Source organism: Danio rerio, chromosome 24, assembly GCF_049306965.1.
Source record: "Danio rerio strain Tuebingen ecotype United States chromosome 24, GRCz12tu, whole genome shotgun sequence".
In the NCBI taxonomy this organism is placed as follows: Eukaryota; Metazoa; Chordata; class Actinopteri; order Cypriniformes; family Danionidae; genus Danio; species Danio rerio.
Window position 1 is genome coordinate 24,430,108 of NC_133199.1, and position 16,943 is coordinate 24,447,050.

General features: G+C 33.7%; 1 protein-coding gene across 1 annotated transcript; it reads left to right on the forward strand.

Moving 5' to 3' along the window:
* The first annotated feature begins 1,334 nt into the window (after positions 1–1,334).
* Positions 1,335–14,543, forward strand: hhatlb (hedgehog acyltransferase like, b). Its single transcript, NM_001077390.2, has 12 exons — positions 1,335–1,474; positions 3,031–3,143; positions 4,087–4,154; positions 5,728–5,841; positions 5,930–6,124; positions 8,667–8,876; positions 8,952–9,123; positions 9,205–9,349; positions 11,885–11,920; positions 12,004–12,205; positions 12,398–12,539; positions 13,137–14,543. The coding sequence occupies exons 2-12, from the start codon at positions 3,038–3,040 to the stop codon at positions 13,358–13,360; spliced, it is 1,614 nt and encodes a 537-aa protein (NP_001070858.2). The 5' UTR covers positions 1,335–1,474; positions 3,031–3,037; the 3' UTR covers positions 13,361–14,543.
* Positions 14,544–16,943: the final 2,400 nt, after the last annotated feature.

Sequence of the window (16,943 nt, forward strand, 5' to 3'; positions counted from 1 at the left end):
GGCCCAAAATACATGTCTGTTATATTAAGGGACTGCAACAGGAATCTATACGAGCAAAAAGATCTTTAACAGTGTGCTTATAGAAAGAATATGTTTAGATTCAGCTTAATATCTAAAATAAACATCTGCAGGGGCACAGCTCTAGATTTTTCAAGATCATCAACTTCTTTATCTCATAGTTTACTTTAAACTGATTGAAAGATGACCCCGGACCTCACTATTAGAAATCAATGATCTATGTTCTTATAAAAGCAAAAATAGGTACACTTTAAAAACTGGTTAGCTAATGCAAATATTCTTAATTAATCCATAGTCTTTGGTTAATCTCTGTTAATGCTAATGCTAACTGACACTAATAACAGAAATATATTCATTCATTCGTTTTATTTTCGGCATAGTCCCTTTATAAATTTGAAGTTGCCACATGGAATGAACCACCAACTTATCCAGCATATATTTTACACAGCAGATGTCCTTTCAGCTGCAATCTATCACTGGGAAATACCCATACACTCTCATTCAGACTCATACACTACGGACAATTTAGCATACCCAACTCACCTATAGCTCATGCCTCTTGTACTTGTGTGGGAAACCAGAGGAAAACCACACTAACATGGGGAGAACATGCAAACTCCACACAGAAATGCCAACTGTCCCAGCTGAGGCTCGAATCAGTGACCTTCTTTCTGTGAGGCGAGAGAGCTACCCACTGCTCCACCCTGCTGCTCAGAAACACATTTATTACATACTCATTTTGCTAATGTTAGTTAATAAAATATGTAGCTGATGTGAAGCATGATTTGATCATGTTGTAAAATGATGAGCAATAATTTTATTGATGACACACACATCCATGTGACCAATATTTACGTATTCATGGGTGATTCTGTAATTGCAGGCACATTTGTAGTCCAAAGGCTATATTTGTTTCAGCATATTTGTTTACATGTTTTTATTTTTTAAAGGGTTTAAATTTTGATTATTTATAAAATTTGTCACTTATTGTCATAGGTCACATGATGTTGTATGGCACAACAATACATTATGTACTGTAGAAAGTGTCAAAAATCATGCTTTCTTGATAAGTCAGTGTATTTTTTCCATCATGCATCAAAATATATTATTTGACAAGGAATAGAATATAGAAATGTTTTATTCCTGTTTATTTTTTTACCATGTTAAACCTTTTTTCTATTTCTTATCTAGGACATTCAACATGCAAGCAATGGAGATTCAAGTCTGTTTCTATTGATACAACAAGGCACAATAGACCCGCCCCCAAGAGCTGCTTTAGATGAATATAAATACATCTCACATTCACCTTTAACTGCCTGCAACTGCCCAACAGGCAGTTCGTGCACACAGCTGACACTTTAAAGAAGTAGAGGATGCATTAGACTCCTTTTCTAACTTATCCTTGTCATTATTATAAATTCAGGTGGATTTTTCAGCAAGAATTTCTGTGCTCAAGGTTAGTAAACAGGTGTTTCTAAGATCTGCTTGCCACCAATGTGCAATGCATGACCTGCTAACATTTAACCAAGACGAAAGAGTTGAAATAATCTGCTGTTGACTTACCTGCATGCAGACTTCTTCAAATGAAATCTCAAAAATTGCACACTCTTAAAAAAAGGGTTCCAAAAGAGAGTTTTGGCAGCAAAGCCATAGAAGAATTTTTTCTTTGGTTCCACAAAAAGACTTTCAAGAACTATACAATTCTCAAACTGAAGAACACTGTTGATTTAAAGAACCCTTTTCCTTTATCAAAGAGCCTTTTTGTGGAATGTAAACATTCTTTAAATGTTTTACAAAACCCTTTATTTTTGGGAGTGCAAACAAAGCAGAGCAACTTCATGATGGATGATTCTTGATATTCAACCTAATGCTGTCAAATTATACCTGAGAAGAGAAGATTAAGAAAAAATTAAACTGATAGAAAAAAAGGTTATTTTAGTGTGATGCTTCAGTCAATACAATGAAAGCAGAAAATAGCCTTTAGCTAAAAATAGCAAGAGCTCACATAGTGTAGATGCTTCCTCCTCACACAATCCAAATCATCGGAAACTTCTGCCCTGCCCAGAAAGATCAAATTAATTTTTTGTTTTAGTTATTTATCTATGTTCTTTTTAAGAAAATGATTTGATTTGAATATGCAGTGTGTGATGATTGCCATTGATATTTATGCGGTTTAACGGAAACCTCTATGCTAATAGATTTACAGTACCTTCACAGTACAATTTAAAAACAAACAACCCTATGACCTTGACACTGCTAGTGGAATGGTCAAACTCTTGTTCTGGAAGCCACAGTCCAGCACAATTTAACTTCAACCATAACTGAACACATCTGATCAAACTAATTTAATTTTTAATTTCCTCATCGTTTGCTCTCCATTGTATAGTTTTAAACCTTTGAGTTTAAAGAGCAAATTCTGAAGAATGCTGCTACCTACTGACTTCTATAGTACACAATCCTAGGTTCCACACAATTCGTTCATGTTGTCCCAACATAAATCGATTAAGTTAACTTAATTATTTTAACATATTATAGTGGAATGAACATAAAACAAATAGAAAAAAATGGTGTTGTTGCAACCCGTTTTAAATAAGTAGTTAAAACAAGAAGCAAACATTATTTTTGAATTTAGAAAACAAAATATATCAGTGGGTGCCAGCATTCTTCAAAATATAATCCTTTTGTGTTCAATAGAAGAATCAAGAATCCTCAAATAGGTTTGGTACGATGAGAGAATTTTCAGCTTTGAAAGAGCTGTACCTTTAAGTGTTGTTAGAAGTGTGTTGGAGTAGGCTTGGAACTAAACTCTGCAGGCCTGCGGTCCCCCAGGAACTGTCTGACACCCCTGTTCTACAAGATGAGTTACAGTAACATTACAATTTTGCTTTCATCGCACAGTAGATCATCAATTACCGGGTTGTATTTTTAGCAGAGTCTTAAGCGCTTAATTGGGAAATATTTTAATGACCAAATTCCACACCAGATTGATTGCATCTTTCTGAACTCTTTTAGGTGGATAATGGGGGTCAAAGCAGCTCTACCGAGGTACGAGCTCTACATCTATAATGTGGTGCTTTGTTTGGCGATGCTCTGGGCTGCTAAATATATATTTGATGTGTCCAGCTGTGAGTATAAATGAACACACTAAATGCTCTTCCTAAAATGGTACTAGTGTGTTTTGTTTTGTCATATTGTTTTGTGGAAATATTCATCTGAACGCTTTATAAATGCATCCACAACCGTTTGAACACAATAATAGCTCTACTGTATACTGTATGAAGAAAAAGACAGCAGAGCAATCTGCTAGCCTCAGGAAGCTATGCAAAGTACGCAGCAGGGATCGAATGTCAGTATTAATATACCAAAGAATGAGAGACTGGGAGAGAGAGAAAGAGAGAGAGAGAGAGGTGGATGGTATTATTGTAGGTACACAATTATATACTGTATGCTCTCACAACTTTACAAATTGATATTTTAACAGAATAAAAGTAATAAAAAAGATTGAAAAGTATTATTGTGAGTTAATGACAAAAACAAATATAGTGACAACATCATTAAATATACATCGTTTAATTCACGGAAACATCTGTCTATCAAAGATATTAGAGAATTGATACAAGTTACTGTGTTTTAGGCCAAAAATATACAAATACAATTATTAATTTGTATATACAATAAAAAATAAAAATAGCTTTGTTATTTATATATTAATATACTGAATCTATTTAGAAGCATATCAGAATTAAATGACTGAATACAAATTTTAATTCAATAATATTAATAATAATCCAATAATAACATACTGAATATACATTTTTTGGTATCTGCAAAATATATACATTTATTAATCAATATTGTATATTAAAAATAGCAATAATGAACTGCTATTGAGTGAATATGTAATCATGTAATGCTTGAAAAATGAACCGTAATCTGTAATGTACTCAAGAACGAGTGCCTAATATTAGAATTCAATTATGCAATCCCTGTTAGAAATAACCCCCAGCACTTGATCAAGTTCAATACTGAACAGAGCATTAAATGTCCCTATTATTTCTCTACATCCAGCAAATTCCAACCGAAAGAGCTTCAAGAGCAGCGTTCAGCCAGGATGGTACTACTCAGGCAGAAAAATGGTGAGAATTTTGTGTTTATAATTCATTCTTAAGGCAATGTGAATAGGGTAAAATCATAAACCTATACCTATACTTCCCTAGATGATGTAGTACATTAAAAAATCACACATAAAAGTTTCCAATTGGAATAAGGCATTCTTTCATTAAACATGCTGATTAAGAAAAATTTGTGTGCAAAAATCTCAATGTTTAAATCAGGGGCAAATTTTTGGTTTCTTTTTTTGACAGATAAAGGCTTAACAGCTTTTAGAGAGGGGTTTTGGAGAATGTCTATTGATTAAAATGCTGTATATAAATAGGCAAATTATCCATCAATATTTACCTAATAGTTAATTATTTGATTACAACAAAATCAAATAATAACTATATTAGGTCAACATGTGACTGAGCGACACCGACTATTACTGACTAATTTGGAAACGTTCATGATTTTCTTACAATACCGTTAGTAAAGTAATAATTTCTGTCTTTTAGGATATATATATATATATATAATATGAGAGACTTGCTTTATTTACTAACTAAATGGATCTAATTGGATTTGCACTGTAAACAATAAATAAAAGTTAAAAATGTATTTTTTGTAGCATATTTGTAACAAGTTATGATACACCCAAAATCATTCAGCATAAATGCGCAGATTTATTTGCAATATTCTGTGCAGAAATGGCAAAAAAAATGTCCGCAGATTCTGTCTAGCCCTAGTCAAAAGTATTTTTAAAAACTAAGGTTTACACATTAGCCAAATGCTGAATAAGCCTTTCATTGAATATAGTTTGTTAGGATAGCAAAATATTTTGGTCAAGATACAAGTATTGAAAATTTGGGATGTGCCGATCGATCTGGCTGGTATCTGCCGATAATCACATTTCATGACTCGATCGGTATTCGCCAATTTGGCCGATCTCATGAACCGACTACAGGTGTTTGTTTATGAGTTTACAAAAGATGCACAAGCACCCCCCTATATTATACATAGCCTAAGCTTAAGTAAGATGAATAAATGTATTGTTTTCTGTAAAGCTGCTTCTGGCCATGACACGTTCACACCTAAATGGTTATAAGAGATGTGTTTAAGGGATTATATGCAGCATCCTTTGTTTATTCTCTTAAGGCAAGATCTTCTCTTAAGGTTCATACTTAGAGGGAAAATGTGCTTAAAGCATTCTAAAGCTTAAAGCATCAGAATCGGTGATCACCATGACAAGGAATTGGTACACTCTGTATCGGCTGCAAAAATCCTGATCGGAGCATCTCTATTGAAAAAAAAAATCTAATACAGAGAAAACAGAGAAAGTGTTTCTGAATGCACATTACTAATCAAAAATCTGAAAAAACTTACAGTTTATTTTACAGTAGAAAATATAATGTATCTTGTGCAACATGATCTTTACTTATTTTCTAATCATTTTGCCATAAAAGAAAAAAATATATAAATCACCCATTCAATTCAAAAATATGCTAAATAATATTGCTTATTATACAAATAAAAACCTGTTTTTGCCTGCAGTGTCTCATCTCAATTTAACTAAAAGAGTGAGCATTGACTGATTTATCCACGTCCCTTCCTCAGGATACGGCTGATGTGGAGTGGATGATGTGGTTTTCCACGTTTCGAGAGCACATCATCTTCGCTCTCTCGGGTCATGTGATCTTTGGCAAGATCTGCTCTCTGCTGGCTCCTCAGGTTCCTCCTCAACCAAACACCTGCTACATTGATGACTGTAGAGATGTGATCTGTCAGGCTGATCGAGTGCTTGTGTCTGCTCCTACAGTACAGGTCTCTGGTGTTCATGGTGTATGGGGTGCTGGCGGTTTGGAGCAGTATGGGCTGGGCGTATGTAATGCTCATCCTCTCTCATTGCGTGCTGCTTTACAGCATCTCTCTAGTCAAGCTCAGGTGGCTCTGCTTTACCGCTGGACTTTCCACGCTGGCCACTTTTAAGATGGAGCCCTTCATTTCCTGGCAGGTACTAAAAATGTCTCTGACATTGGCAACATGTATTATGCCTTTTCACAGTGATGGCGACATAATGTAATAACTTACTGTATTGACTGTTTAACATAATAACTTTAGGTAACAAGATATAATTGGTTTCTCCGTTTCCCTCTTTTCCTCCCTAAGTAATGTTTAATGAATAAATTTCAGGAGGAGCATGCACAGACGTTTCAGCAATTCTAAAACATCATTGACAATCGATCTACTCCAATCAGCATTAGACCAATTCCTTATAAATACTAAAAGTTGTCCACCTGCATTATCTCACAACTTTAGCAACCCTCCACCACCCCAACACCTCACCTCTTAAACATTATCTACCCGGGGAAAGCTTTCTTGGGCCGGGCTAGACACTTCACTCGAAACCCAAGGTCTTTTTCTGTCCTGATAAGGGGAATAACAGAAGTTGGGTTGTCTTCCCCGAGCTCAGACCCCTCTCCCTGGACAACACGCCAAATAAGCTTTATTCTTAAAACATCTTTAAGTGTGAACTCGTAAAATGCCCCCCATTTAAAAAAGAATATTCGTATAGATTTCTGAGTGAAAATAGGTAATATATTTCGGTGTGTATCTTAACAAATCAGATTTTTCAGATTTAAACTGATATATTAAAATAATATTTTAGTCATTGAACATCTTTAGAAATAGAAAGACCACATTTAAATTCATGCAAAATACTGCAAAAATGACAAATTACAAAATTTTAATTTGCAAAAAACATTTTATATATTCATTGTTTCTCTTGATTTTGGCTCTTTTTTATTTCTTATTTTTCTTATTTATTTTCTTATTTTATTTAATATCCTTAACATTAATTGGGGCTACTAATTTTTGGACCCCTCTAAATTATTTTAGTAGATTAACTTTAGATTTGGCTTCAGTACTTTTTGTTCATTTGTGAGGGGTACTCATATGCTGAGCACTGTGTGTGTGTGAGTTTGTGTACAATAAGATACAAAATAATAGTTATTACTGTTATTATTACAGTGCATTGTTATGCAATTTTCATCATAATCATTTTTTAGTATTAATATAATTAAATAAACGATGTTGATCATAAAAAATGTATATGTAAGTATATATTATATATATTTAAAAATAACTATTGTATTTCATTAGTACTTTAGTTATAATAAACATAAAAATAATTGTGTCTTTCTTGTCATCATTATTGATATTGTGGATATTTAATATTAATAATAATAATAATAATAATAATACAATTAGAAGAATTTAAATGTACTAATTACTAATTAATTAATTAGTAGTTGTCATAATTGTTATTATTATTGCTATTTATAATGCTATTTAATACTACTACAACTACTACAAGTAATACAATAAAAAATAAGTCTTTTTATTTTAATTGATTAAATAATCATAATTATAATAAATATAAATTTCAATACAATCGGCGTGGCAGTGGCGCAGTACATAGTGCTGTCGCCTCACAGCAAGAAGGTCGCTGGTTTGAACCTCGGCTCAGTTGGCATTTCTGTGTGGAGTTTGCATGTTCTCCCTGCCCTTGCGTGGGTTTCCTCCGGGTGCTCTGGTTTCCCCCACAGGCCAAAGACATGCGGTACAGGTGAATTGGATAGGCTAAATTGTCCTTAGTGTGTGTGTGAATGTGTGTGTGGATGTTTCCCAGGGATGGTTTGCGGCTGGAAGGGCATCCGCTGCATAAAAACTTGCTGGATAAGTTGGCGGTTCATTCTGCTGTGGCGACCCCGGATTAATTAAGGGACTAAGCTGACAAGAAAATGAATGAATGAACATAATACAATCCTACATATACAGTTGAAGTCAGAATAATTAGCCCCCTTCAAATGTTTTTCTTCTTTTTTAAATATTTTCCAAACTATATTTAACAGAGCAAGAATATTTTCACTGTATGTCTGATAATATTTTTTTCTTCTGGAGAAAGTCTTATTTGTTTTATTTTGGCTAGAATAAAAGCAGCTTTTAATTCTATAAACACAATTTTAGGGACAAAATTATTAGCCCCTTTAAGCTATGTTTTTTTCTCAATAATCTACAGAACAAACCACTGTTATACAATAACTTGCCTAGTTACCCTTACCTGCCTAGGTAACCTAATTACCTAGTTAAGCCTTTAAATGTCACTTTAAGCTGTATAGAAGTGTCTTGAAAAATATCTAGTAAAATATTATTTACAGTCATCATGGCAAAGATAAAATAAATCAGTTATTAGAGATAAGTTATTAAAACTATTATGTTTAGAAATGTGTTGAAAAAATGTGCTCTCCGTTAAACAAAAATTGGGGAACAAATAAACAAGCGGTCTAAAAATTCAGGGGGGCTAATAATTCTGACTTCAACTGTATATATATATATATATATATATATATATATATATATATATGTATGTATATATATATATATATATATATATATATATATATATATATATATATATATATATATATATATATATATATTTATTAATTTATTTATTTATATTTGTTGTTCATTTAAAATGTCTAATCTTTCAGGCAGGGTTTGTGACTGGCGGTTTCGAGCTGCGTCCTCTTCTGTTCTACGGTGGCTGTGGTTTCACCATCATGCGCTGTATGAGTTTCGCACTTGAAAACTGTGAAAAAAAAGATGGAAACTACAGCATCCTGGAGCTCCTCAAGTTCAACTTCTACCTTCCCTTCTTTTACTTCGGGCCCATCATGACCTTCGACAAGTTCTACGTTCAGGTCTATATCCCAACAAGCTGAACGACATGAGACTTTGAATGTTTTCTCTTTTTTTAATAATTGTCATTCTACCAGGCCAATAACCCAAACCTGACGAGGAAGGATGGCGAGATGTGGAATATTTCCATTCAGGCACTGTTACATTTGGGTGTTATTATTATAGTGGCTGTTCTCCTTCACTTCATGTACATTCTGAGTATCCCGAGTGACATGAAGCTCCTCAAACACATCTCTGACTGGGCTCTTGGTGAGTATGAGTGTGTTTGGATTCATCAGTGTCCAAAAGATCTAAATCTACAAAAAAGGTGTCTCTTGTTTCTCTGTGCAGTTGGACTGGCCTACTTAAATCTGCTGTATGACTGGGTGAAAGCGGCTGTGATGTTTGGAGTGATAAACACAGTGTCAAAACTGGACCATCTGGAACCTCCCAAACCACCCAAATGCATTACACTGCTTTATGTCTTCTCTGAGGCGTAAGTGAGACAGTTATTGTCCTCACTATTTGTTTTATTAAAGAAGGTAGTTCATATTACAGTTTAAATTAGTACAGTACCTGTTTACTCACGGTTCTGCTACAATGTTATTGAACCTTTTTTGACTTACAGACGTTTTTTATGTCCGTCATCCATTTAGTGACAGTAAGAATTGCCACATGTAGCTTTAAAAGGATTATAGAATAGTCTTGTATGGTGAAAAACAAACAAAATAAACATGATAGAACATTTTTACATCATGTTAAAAATATACTAGCAAAACAGCATGCTAGCATTGTGTTAAATCATGAATGGAGGACATTTGCTAAATGCTGTTTGAGTGTTAGCATTATACTAGCAGTGTTAAATTATATTTTTACTTCTGTTTGGAATTTGCCCCATCTTAGAGGCATGTTAAAATGAGCAGATAATTTTAGCAGAATGTTAAATCATAGAAAAAAATCATGCTAGACATACTAGCACTGAGCTTAACCCTCCTGATAATCACAGGTCAAAATGACCCAGGCACCATTTTAACAGCAACAATGTTTTTTTAATCTTGAAGTTTGGTGATGTTACTGAAAATGAGACCAGCATTAGTGTAGAGGCCAGCTAGTGAAGTTCCTCTAAAAGGTGCTTTAGCGACAGATAGGGGCCATGGTCTTTAGCCTTCTTGTTAGAGCAACCGAATCCCATGCAAAAAGTCACTGGTTCGATCCCAGCTTGGAGTGAGTTGGGTGGTGTAGGATCGGCGGGGGTTACATTGGTGTGATGACCTAGATGGGGGTGAGGTTAAGGGGAGTGAGTGTAGCGGAGGCCAGCCAGTGAAGTACTGTGCAAGTAAATCTCACTCCTCTGACCTCTAAAGATGCTCTAGTGTCAGATGCTAGAGACTATGGTCTTTAGCCTTCTTGTTAGAGCAACCGACTCCCATGCGGACAGTCACTGGTTAGATCCCAGCTCGAAGCAAGTTGGTTGGTGCAGGACTGGCAGGGTTACATTAGAAAGAAAATAACCTTTTTAAATTTTCATGAAGGTTGTACACATTTGCTGGCAGCTAGCTCTCTGCAACTCTCACATGGTGAGCCGACTGAAGCTAAACAGGTCTGTGCCTAGTCAGTACCTGGATGGGAGAGCACATAAGAAAGCTAAGTTGCTGCCGGAAGTGGTGTTAGTGAGGCCAGCAGAGGTCACTCAGCCTGCGGTCTGTGTGGGTCCTAACGCCCCAGTATATTGATGGGAACTCTATACTGCTCAATGAGGGCCATCTTTCGGATGAGTCGTTAAACCAAAGTCCTGACTCTCTGTGGTTGTTAAAAATCCAAGGATGTGCTTAAAAAAAAAATAATAATAAAATAAATAAAAAGTAGGGGTTTCTGCCCGGCATCCTGGCCAAATTTATCCACTGACCTCGGCCCATCTTGGCCTCCTAAGTATTCCGATGTCATAATTGGCTTCATCACTCATTGTCTCCTCCACCAAAGAGCTGGTGTGTGGTATGAGCTCTGGCGCAATATGGCTGTCGCTGCATAATCCATGTGGATGCTGCACACTGGTGGTGGATGAGGAGATTCCCCCAAAAATATGCAAAATGCTTTGAGTGTCCAGAAAAATGCTGGAATTATTATTGTAATTATTATTATTATTATTATTATTATTATTTATTTTTATTTTTTATTATTATTTTCAATTTAGGGTACAACTGTTGTCATTTTGGTCAATTGTGAATAAAAATCTATTTCTCTTACTTTTATGAATACTGTTTTGCTAAAACATTTATGCAAGTACTTTTATAACTAGAAAATATAAACATTGATGAAATACTGCACACTAATGACGGAAAACCTAGACATTCACAGAGTCTGTGATGAAGATGAGGTTGTTTCTTCATGGAAAATAATTGAGAATTGAAATTACATCTCTTTATGTTTGAACTTTAGTGAATGTATGGTGTATTCAAAATTCTAGGGCAACACAATGGTTACATGCATAAACAGTGTGATGATCCATGTTAGACACATGATGGCAGTTTGCTAAATATTAGAAACCCTCTTCTAAAGAACATTATGAATGTGCAGAACCATGATAAAAACATGCTGGTAGTATGCTAAAACATTAAACATACGCAAAAAATATAAAAATAAAACAATTAAATTATATCATAAATTAAATAAAACAAAAAAATATATATATTTATTTTATTCTTATGTAGGCTATAATAGTTTTTTTTTACTATTAGTTTATACATTTATTATGTCCACCTTTTATGTATTCCCACGTGTATAATATATCTGTATTTATGCCATAAACTTCCACATTTATGTATTTCTTTCTTTATAATAAATAAATTGTAAAGATGTAAACAAAATGGGTAAACTAAAACTTTAAATGTGTACAGGTTAGTTGGAGTGAATACAGTCGTGTGCAGAATACAAACATCCGTAATCTAATTATAATAACATAGCTATAAAATCAGTTAAACTTCATCTTTACTCTAAAAATGAAACACCTTTTTTCTTTCTCTCTTTTTTTCAGACACTTTGACAGAGGAATAAACGACTTTCTCTGCAAGTATGATTGATATTCTTACCTTCTTTCTTTTTTTACCCAACAAGCACCAGAATATTAACAGTTAATATTCCTAATCTCCACAGGTATGTTTATAATTATCTCGGCGGGAAGCATGAGAATATTCTGGATGAGCTGATAGCCTCTCTGTGCACATACGGAATCATGGCCCTCTGGCTGGGACCAGGCTGGGTGGTTTTCATCTGGGCTTTCTTAAACTGCTTTGGTTTGAATTTTGAACTGTGGACTGTCAAGTTCTTCACCATGGAGCCTTTTATTTCTATTGAGGTAACCGTGCTTATACTTATCTCTGTCTAGTGCTCTCTCTAGTGGTTAAATGTTCAATTACTGGTGTTAAAATGTACTCCGGTGCTCTCCCTGGCGGTTAAACTGTATATTACTTGTAGCTCTTAGTAGTGGTACAACCGGTACAACTCAGTAGGATAATGTCATCTAGAAAATGTTTTCTTCCGCCCACAGATGGCGATATCAGATTCAATGTCACGCAGGATCAGGGCTGTGTTTAATACATTCAACTTTTGGACGATTGTGCTGTATAATGTTCTGGCCCTCAACAGTCTTGAATTTGCCAAACTGGTGGCCAAGAGATTGTTACTAAAAGGTAAAGTACTGAAGTGATATTATAATATTATTTTAGAATATAACCATTGCTCATTGTAAGTACATATATTGTATACAGCTGCCTTCATTTGACATATTTTATTACTTGGCTATAACCTTTGGTCGTGAACACAACAAATACATCTGTTTAAATGTTTTTTTTTTTTTAAGATTAAATTTTATTTTGAATAAATCCTTTGGTGCTGAAATAAATAAATAAAAAATTGTAGTGAGCCATTTTTGTTATTATTATCATTATTATTATTATTATTTTATTATTATTATTTTATTTCATCATAACTAGACAGACAGACAGACAGACAGATAGGTTTGTAGGTAGGTAGATAGATAGATAATTTCAATAATTTTTAATAGACAAATAAATAAAAAAAACTATTGAATTTATTGTTTGGTGCTACTAAAAAGAAACAAAAATAAAAAATAAATAAAAATAATAATAAAATAAAAATAAATAAATAAATAAATAAATAAATATACTATTGAACAATACCCATTCTTTTCTTAGGACAATTTTGAAAAAAACATTCTTGATCTGCTTCAAATGTTCTCTTAAACTCTTAAATATTTTGTTTACCAGGTTTCCCCTTCACCACCATCACTGTGATGTTTGTCACCTACTGCTTGATTCAGCTGATAAAGGAAAAGGAAAGAAGACAAGCTTTGATTGATGACCCTGACCCGATTCCCCCTCCTCCTCCACCAGCCCCTGTTACTGCTCCGACCTCCACTGACCCCAGCAGCATCCAGATGGACACCACTGCTGCCCAGCCCACTGAGACCAGCAAGCAAAAGGCAGAGTAGAGACACTCACACTCTTATTAAACATCTGCGGTTTAATTTCGCATATCCGCTTGTTCGGTGTGACATCACAGTTTCCAGGTCCAAACTCTATATGGTATACATATGCATACAGTGCATGGCATAAACAAATACACCCTCTTTTCAAACTCAATATTTTGATCCATTTCATCAGTGACATTTATATTAATAAAAAAAATAAGATTTTAGTCACCTAATGTCTTAGAAATAGAAAGATAGTACATTCAAACTGTAATGAGGTGTTGCAAAGAATTACAAAGTACACAATTTAAATTAAATAACTTTTTTAAAAGTTTATCTTGAATTTTCCTCTTTATTTATTTAATTCATTAATTATTTTTCCCCTAACATTAATTTTACTGTTCTAATTTTTGGACCATGATCCTAAAACCAAGTTATTTTGATACAAAAATTAGTTCCAGTTTGAGCTTTGGTACTGAATAATCTAATGTACTTGCATACATTTTATTATTTAGCATTACTGTAAAGCATCATACAAGATAATCATTTAAAAGAGATCTGTGTGTTTGGTGTCAAATATACTTGCGCTGCTAATATACTTTCACAGTGTACTGTAACACTATTGAAAATCATGATAGTAATATTTATATCTATCTCAGATGCTCAAAAAGTGATACATCTTTTATAAATCATTCAAATATTGGTGTGTGGAATGCAGCGGAGCCTGTGGAGCATCATGATTTAGTAAAAGATTTGCTTTAATATGTGATGTGACTAAACAGTGGTCATCGACTTTTATTGAGTTTTGTTTATTCAAACACTTGGGCCTGGAAACAATAGTCCATATACAGTATGTTACAATTTAACAAGCAGATTGGAATTATGGAAACAATCCTAGTCTAGAAATATGTAAAAAAAAAAAAAAAAAAAAAAGGTATTTTAAGTACACTGTAAGGACTGATGCTGCATTTGAAAAGTTTTTACAGATTGCAACCTCTACCATCACTGGCTGCTTTTAAATTAAGCCTAGTAATAGTTTTACATCTGCAGTTAAAAAAATAGATAATGAATCTTATTACTACACATTTGATGACAGATTTCATTTAAATGAAATAGCAGAAGTGATAATTGCCTGAAAATGAAAATGCTCTCAATGTTCACAATGTTTCTTTGTGATATGCATTAAAAACATATTGGTTTGTGACTTTTGTGTATATGTCTTTCTTTCAACTTGCACATTTGTCTCATTAATAATTTAATTATTTCTTTTTAATATTGTTATATTTACTATTAATAAATCATTAATATGAACTATTACTTTTTTTTAGCTCAACAGACTCCTAATTTTCAGCTTATTAATAGTTATTAAGGTAGTAATTAGGTTTAGGTTTTACATTAGGATGTAAAATAAGATCATACAAAATATGTACTTTATTAGTACTAATAAACAGCTAATGTAATGTAATACAGTAGGCAGGTAACAAGCCATTAGTTAATAGTGAGATTGAGGAGCCACAGTATAGTAAATTACAGTATGACAAAATGATCACTTGAACTAAGCAAAAGCATTAATGTCACAGAGAACATTCAAGACCTTTGATGTCATTAAACCCTGTTCACTCTTGGATATTTATACAAGCTGGCACAGTTTCTCCTATTTGTTCAGCCATGAATGAACTGCTGATATTCTCATCAGTGACTCAGAGGTTTTCTTAGAAATATAAATAGGGAAGTTGTGATTAAGACATGCTGACCTTACTACACATATAAACGGTGAGTTTGTTGTGTTATCTCTTCAAGAAGTCCTCTGTATAATTTCGTTAAATATACACAAAATGTAAAAAGACACACTTCTTTTATATATTCTTGTTCTTTTATACATTTTAATACATAATGATGCATATAATAGTATGTAGTTTTGCATCACTAAATGACGATCAAAGACATTAATGTTTCAAACATCAAAATAAAATGTAATTTATTAAAGTACACACTTGCATTTATTATAGAAATCACTTTTGCAACATTTGATGTAGTTACTTGGAGTTTTTAATTGTAAGAAAGACACAAGTAAAGCTTTATATAATATCCTTGTTACACATTCTATGTATTGCTATATTAATTACGATCAATTGTGTATAATTAAATGCAACTAACCCTAAACCTAACTTGGAACCTAAATATCAACCATATATTAAGTACATGTAATTAATAAATATTACTGCAGTAGTTAAATGAATTATGATAAAAGCATGAAAAAAAAAAAGTTTAACCAATGTTTAACTCAATCTCATGGTAATTCACACGTTTGGCTTCAAATATTGTTGTTGTTTTTTTTTTTACATGAACTCTCATCAATCTCAAGATGGTAATATTAATAAACCTGGCTCATTCTGTTTATGTACACAATATATATTTCTGGAGAGAGAAAAATACATCCCAGGAACTGCATTTTGTTTTTTCAGTTTTTTTATTTATTTATTTTTTTTTTGCAGTTTTTGTTTTTGCGTATCCTCCAGAGGCAGCTGTGTATGATTTTTCAGATCTCGCAAGTGCCATTAGCGTATGATGTTCTCATGTAAATCCACCAGAGGTCGCTGTTGACTAACTGACTGACTGACCAACCAACCAATAACCCCACCCTCAACCTTCCCTAAACCCAACCAATAGTATTTTAAAAAACACCTATTTACCCACCCACCCCCTTCCCTAAACCCAACTGCATTGTTTTGTAAAGGAATCCAGAAAAGAAAAAGAAAAGCCCCCTGTTTTTTACCACATTTTCAGTTTTTGCCACATTCTTACCCTGTTATTTTCTTGTTTATTTTTTTTTTCGGCTTCTGTTATTGTTTTTCTGGAACTGTGCTTCACCTTACTCGAACTCCATCATGGTAAACTTTGCTCCGCATCTCAAGGCCGCCAAAGTATGTGTTATGCTACTAGAAAACTGGTAGGACCGGGAAGCCGCCCACATGCAGGTAAGCGGTCAGCTGGTAAGCGAGAAAAGGAATGGCTTCATTTTAAAGATGAAATGTAGCCATTTGTGGCTCTGGCTACATAATTCCTGATCTCTAGAAATGTTATGTTTTCAGAATAAGTCTATGTTGATGACGAGGTTAGAGTCAGATGAAGAATGGTTCCACAAAGCAGGTAAATCAAAAACAAAATGGTGAGAAAAGGGTAAGATTGTTAAAAATCAGGCAGCCGCAAGGGCTTTTCTTTTATCTGGATTGTTTTTGAAAACAATCGGTTGGGTTTAGAGAAGGGGTAAACAGCGACCTCTGGTGAATATATGTGAGAACAGCAAGTTTGAATGACACTCGCAAGAGAAATTTTGAGATCTTAAAAAGCAAACGCAGTGGCCTCTGATGGATTCAAAAACAAAAATTGCAAAAAAAAAATGTACCAGTTATTTTGCAGTCTCCAGAAATGTATAGAGGGGTACGTTTCAATAATGAGCCTGGATGGTTACAGGGATCCCTTTATGCTTACTTTTTTTCTTAAAGAAATATATTTTGAAGATACATTTTACAATTAATTTTAGTGTGTTTTTTGATGGTAACTATGCTTTTGATTACTGAGTAATATTAAATAACTACATGTA

Excerpts from the sequence above, each read along its gene's own strand:
- hhatlb (NM_001077390.2), top strand. The coding sequence starts at position 3,038 with ATGGGGGTCAAAGCAGCTCTACCGAGGTACGAGCTCTACATCTATAAT. Across the intron at positions 3,144-4,086 it reads TATATTTGATGTGTCCAGCT|CAAATTCCAACCGAAAGAGC; the intron begins GTGAGTATAAAT and ends CTCTACATCCAG. Across the intron at positions 9,124-9,204 it reads CATCTCTGACTGGGCTCTTG|TTGGACTGGCCTACTTAAAT; the intron begins GTGAGTATGAGT and ends TTCTCTGTGCAG.